Source organism: Lactuca serriola, chromosome 1 (assembly GCF_051521515.1).
Source record: "Lactuca serriola cultivar US96UC23 chromosome 1, Lser_US96UC23_V15, whole genome shotgun sequence".
Lineage (NCBI taxonomy): Eukaryota > Viridiplantae > Streptophyta > Magnoliopsida > Asterales > Asteraceae > Lactuca > Lactuca serriola.
The window spans coordinates 220,171,691-220,177,896 of NC_136408.1; the positions used below are offsets into that span (position 1 = coordinate 220,171,691).

The window sequence follows — 6,206 nt, forward strand, 5'->3', positions numbered from 1 at the left end:
ATATATTAATAATCTCCAAGTGTTATTTCTCTCATTTAGTCTATCCAATTGCATGGTGCCATGCAACCCAAATGGACCATGCCGGGTCGGGTCAAGTACAAGCCCGAAATAGTTATGGACTTAGACACCTTATCCAACAAATATATGTGAAGAACTAGGAAAGTTAAGTGTTTACAAATTTCATAGAAAAAGTATAGGAACTTCTAAGGTATTTTCAAGGAAAGCAAGTTTCTATGATACCGAAGAATTCTTATTCCTCGGAAACATTAGTAGGAAATCCCTGTTGTTTCTTGTAGTGATATTGTTAGCTTGTTGGAAATAAGGATTTGTTAAGTTAATGGTTATTTATTAAATACTGTTTAAAGCACATACATCATTATAAAACATATAAAGAGAAAGGAATCAAAATGGAATTACACATGCATTAGTTTGTATTACAAACACTTGGAACTAAAAGCAACTCATGTTTTCGCTTTAGAGATGCTCCAAAAGTCTCACTCATATCAAGGTCTTCAGATGTTGTTCCATCCGGGAGTTCCCAATTGAAGTGGTGGAGTAGCATAGCAAGAGGTAGCTCCACGTTGATCAACCCCAAATTCATCCCAGGACACATTCTTCTTCCAGCCCCAAATGGGAGAAACTCGAAATCTGTTCCTGACATGTTGATCGGAATATCGCTAAATCTTTCAGGTATGAAACTTTTTGGATCAATCCAGTAGTCTGGATCACATCCTATTTTCCACACATTGATCATAACTTTCGTATTGGCTGGAATGTGGTATCCACCAATCTCACACTCTACTCGGGACTCTCTAGGGAGTAACAATGGAAGAGGTGGGTGCAACCTTAATGTTTCCTTAATTACTAGTTTTAAGTAGTTAAGTTCTTGAATATCAGACTCACAAATCTTGTTCTTTCCCTTGAGTACATGTCTCAGTTCTGTTTGCACTTTTTTCATAACCTGTGGATTTTTCATTAATTCTGACATTGCCCATTGAATCGTTACTGCAGAAGTATGTGTACCTCCGGCGAACATGTCCTGTGCCATTAAAAAAAAAACTTTGAGTTGCCAAAACTTATATTTTGAAAATTGGCGTCCAATTAAAAGAATAAACAATGTACGCGCTTCACAAGAATAAATTAACCATATTTGTTTAAAAGTGTCATATACACAATACGGCTTGCATTTACCTTTGCATGCAGTTTATTCAACATAAGTAGTTATTGTTGGGTACATTCTACTTGATTTCATGTATATAAAATATCGAGTAATACCTTCAAATGTTTATTCCATATTCATTATACATGATTCGGCCCGTATTTAATAACGGTTGAAAAATTCATGTACCGCTAAAGCTTGATGCATGTATAAAAACTAATGGGATATAATCATTTATGTATAATGATATAGCATCAATAAAGATGACAAAAAGCCAGAAACTAACAAGATTTGATAATTTGAATCAGAACTGAGACATGAATTAGAATTATCAAAAGAGTTTGGTTAAGAGATTTCAATATGTTTAATTGAATGGGTTGACACAATAAAAATTAAAAGAAAAATTAAACGGATCAAGACTTTACTTTCATTTTTTCATTTTTTCATTTATCTTCCATACTCGGCGAGAAATCAAATTGGATATATGACAGGATAGGACACAATAATGACTCATTTAATATTTCAACCTGACAAATTAAACAGGTCATGTTTGCAAAGTCTAAGCATTAATAATATTTAATTTTAATTTTAAAACTTACACTTGCTATATTAAGAAAGAAGTGTCATTCAAGAAAAAAAAAGGGAAAATGATTTTAAAAACTCAATGAAGTTTCCAAATAATTCAAAAAATCTTAATCATATTTTGTCTTTTCAAAAAAATTTAATGAACTTAACATTTTGTCTAAAAAAATCCAACAAAATTCCAAACTGTTCAAAAAATCTCAATTTTGTTTTGTTTAAGTTCATTGCGTTTTTTTAAACAGTCAAAAAATTATTGAAATTTTTTCAACGTTTTGGAAACTTCGTTGATTTAACAAGTTATTTTCCCGATACGGTAATAAGCCACGTCATCTGTTTCTCTTATTTGACATTCAGGAAAGTATAACCTAGTTAGGTTTTTTTTTAGACAAAATGTTAAGTTCGTTGGATTTATTTGAACAGACAAAACATGATTGGGGTTTTTTGAACGGTTTAGAAACTTGGTTGGGCTCATAAGTCATTTTTCCAAAAAAAAATTAAGAAAGAAATGATCATTTCGCATATACGTAACAAAATACTAACGAAATACTAACCAAGATTACAGCTTTGACGTTGTCAGAAGTTAACGGAAACTGAAGACCCCCGTCATCTTTAAGCCTCAATAGAACATCAACCAGATCTTCATTGTCAATGATGTGTCCACCTTTACGACGTTCTTGGTGCTCGGCTACGATGTTGTCAAGAATCTGATCGATCTTCATGTGTAACTTCACTAACTTGCTCCTCACCCCGGAAACTACATGCAATACTTTCACAGAAGGAAATACATCAGCCACATCAAAACCACCGGATAAAACTATAACCTCTTCAAGCAACGCTGTAAGGGTTTCCTGATCATTGCATCTGCTCCCAACAGCAACCCTATATATGATGCTATTTAACAGCGTGAAAGTCTTCTCAGAAAGATTGATTATTTTTGATGTCTGCATAGCCATAGCCATGGATTCAATGAGGTTCCACGACTCTTGTTCACGAATAGATCGAAAAGACTGGACCTTTTTTACACTCAAAAGCTCCAAGGTGCATATCTTCCGAATCTGCCTCCAGTATTCTCCATAGGGAGCGAATGCAATATCTTTGTAGTTGTATGCAACGATTTCGGCACTTAGAAGTTTGGGTCTGTCTGCGAAAGAGAGATCATGAGTTTTCATGACTTCTTTGGCCAAATGGGATGACGAGATTACAACAGCGGAGACTTCACCGAGTTGAAGACGAAAGACTGGTCCTAGTTTTTCGGCTAAGTTTGCTAAAGCTCGGTGTGGGAGTGCGCCAGTGAGATGATGCATGTGTCCGATTAGAGGGAGCTTCCATGGCTGCGGTGGAAGCTTTGTCGTTGTATTAAGGGAGTTGGAGCTTCTATGCGATTTAAAGAATAAGAAGAATATGGAAGCAACAAAGAAAAGGAGAGAAAAGGAGATCTGGAGTTCCATTTTAGGTTGGTGAAGTGCTTGTTAGAGAGCGCATCTAAGGGTTTCTTATAAAGGTAATATGAGTTGACTATAAGAATGGAAATGAAATTATCAAGTAATGACATTAACAGCAAATTTTATTTCAAAAATAAGAGAATAAAGGTACATAACAGAGATGCGGTATCTCATACGATTAAGACACAGCTTGACCATTAGATGTTTATAATATATATATATATATATATATATATATATATATATATATATATATATATATATATATATATATATATATATATATATATATATATAGTGGTTGTTGGTTTACTTGATCAGCATAAAAGAATATAACTCCACCTTGTTGGAGAAAAACCAACATTAGATTTAAAAGAAGATTTTTAAATTATTATGATCGGGCTTCTCTACTTATTTATTACGTATAAATTTTTTATATTAAATTATAAATCCAAAATAAAATATTATTATATGTGAGGATAATTGTACTATTGCATAGAATCTTAAGACTAAAATCCCATGAGCTTAAAACGACAAACATTAACATATTAATTGTTTTATCATATTTTAAATAAAATTTTCTTTCAATTTATCCTTTTACTTATATAAGATAATGATAAATCGATCCTATTTTGTTGTTTTTTTTTTTTCCTTTTTTAATTTTGATATTTATCTATACAGAAAGATATTTTATTTTTCTACAATAAATTGTATGTGAAAAATATCTATATAGTCCTAATTAAAGAACTAAAATAACAATCCCACAAAATTTAATTTCACTAAATAAAAACAAACATAACGATTCTTTTTATATGGCAAGTATATATATATATATATATATATATATATATATATATATATATATATATATATATATATATATATATATATATATATATATATATATATGAGTTAGGTTCAAATGTTTTCACTATCTATTGTGTGCATGTATAATTGATTCTGGACCAATCATTTTAGTTATTTTAAGAAAGTAATTAATGCATATTAAATGTTCAAGATGTAATTAATATTCATTATATCTTCAACATCTAATATGCATTAATTACTTTCTTAAAATAACCAAAATGATTCGTCCAGAATCAATCATACATGCACACAATAGATAGTGAAAACAAAATAACCTAACCCATATATATATATATATATATATATATATATATATATATATATATATATATATATATATATATATATATATATATATATATATATATATAGGAGTAGGATCAAATGAGAACACCTAAAAGGTTGAGAATACGAGAACAGATCTAGACCTTTCATTAATTAAGATCTAAAGCTAATATCAATGTGCCATTTATATAACTTCTAAAACTCATGGGATGAAATCGTAAATATTTAATTGACTAAAAGGGTATTTTAGTCATCAATGTCTAAACTATTTTTATCAGGTTCATTAAATCTCTCTATCCCTACATTTCCTTCTTCTTTCTCTGATTCAAACATTTTAACCCTAATTCCTATGAGTCGTAACCATCGTCTCACCTTTCACCGCATCTACAAATCCTGTAGCTCGATTTCAAGAATTGTAAGTTAATTTCCAATTAGCCTTTTGCAACTTAATCTCTAATCGGTCTCGTGTAAGTCGATTTTAGTTTATTGATTGTCTTTGGAGATTTTAGACCTGCAAATTGATTTCAATTTTGAAGGTATGGTCTCGATTTTGCTTGAATGTTGCTGTCATGATAAAGGTCGTTGATGGTGGTTTCTTGGTGACGAAGGGTGAAGGTTGCCGGCATGTCATGATGATAGTGATGGGTACGATTAGGGATTCCTTTATTTTAAAATTTTCATCATCAACTATGCACAACTATTAGACAGGGGGCACGGGGAATCAGAGAGATGCCAGAGAAAGTTTTGAGTTGACTATGAGGGTTTTGAGAGTTCTTCAGATTTCTTGTTCTCGGATTCAAGCAGGATAAACTCTATATTTTGGTAAGTCTTTCAACCCTTCTATTTTCATCTGTGAATAGTCTTCTGTTCCGCTTTGATTTCTCGATGATTTGGGCCACATTAAAATGACCTAGTGAAGTTTATAATTTTCAGTTTGTAGGAATAAATCATTTAACTAAAAAAATTAATCATTTAAGAATAAAATTGGTGTATATGAATACATAGAATGATTCTACTTTCATACTTTTTCTCCTCCAAAATGACAATCATTTTTTAATACAAGTTTTATTCGTTAATGAATAGAATACACTAACAAGTGATTCTCACTAAGTGGTATTTATTAGCTAAAGTGTATATATCTATATCAACCAGAAATTGATTTAGTTTACTCACTTCTAAATGAGTCCTTTTCCACCATGATCTATGCCTTTCAATTTAATTTAATGATGGCCTAAAATGTTGTTGCAATTCTCATAATCATTGGTATCTTTGATATGTTTAGCATTGTTTTTATTATGTAATTGTTTGGTTTCTCATAATCATTGGCGATTACAATTGATGATTTTAATGGGTAAATGTGTTTTATTCTATTTTTGTAATTTTTTTGACCTACAGCTACCTTACACGATGCTGCCAACATGATGAAAACCATTGAAAAAAGAGATTATGATAGTGCATAGGTGTGTGTGCGCGAAGCAGGAGGAGGAAATAACATCGATAGAGATAAAGAGGAGGAAGATCATATACATCGAAGACATAAAAATTCATGAATATATCAATTTATTACCTTTTCTGATTCTTAGCAACTTTTGTTCCTTTTTTTTTGCCAACATTTTTCATATTTGTAAATATAAATGTATGATTCATTTTAGATTTTAGTTATATGAATATAGTTCTATATTAGTCAAAAGAATCAATTATACATCTAAAGTTGTTTAATCATTTATGAATACAATTTGTAATAATATCAGTTTTAATCCATTATGAATATAAACGTATAAATATAGGAATACAATTTTGATTTATTGATTTATGAATATAAAAGTGGTTGATAAAATAAAATTAGAAAATTTAATAATTATTCGTTTATG

At 30.5% G+C, this 6,206-nt stretch overlaps 1 protein-coding gene across 1 annotated transcript; it reads right to left on the reverse strand.

Moving 5' to 3' along the window:
* Positions 1–344: 344 nt before the first annotated feature.
* Positions 345–3,235, reverse strand: LOC145049450 (germacrene A hydroxylase-like). The gene is made up of 2 exons (XM_078997858.1): positions 2,293–3,235; positions 345–1,039 (listed from the first exon to the last, which is right to left on the reverse strand). Exons 1-2 carry the CDS (start codon positions 3,187–3,189, stop codon positions 425–427), a joined length of 1,512 nt encoding a protein of 503 aa, XP_078853984.1. The 5' UTR covers positions 3,190–3,235; the 3' UTR covers positions 345–424.
* Between the last annotated feature and the right edge of the window lie 2,971 nt (positions 3,236–6,206).

What these genes read in the sequence shown, in the direction of transcription:
- LOC145049450 (XM_078997858.1), bottom strand. Translation starts at nt 3,189, where the DNA reads ATGGAACTCCAGATCTCCTTTTCTCTCCTTTTCTTTGTTGCTTCCATA. An exon ending in ACGTCAAAGCTGTAATCTTG is followed by an intron (nt 1,040 to 2,292) that starts GTTAGTATTTCG and finishes TTAATGGCACAG; the next exon opens with GACATGTTCGCCGGAGGTAC.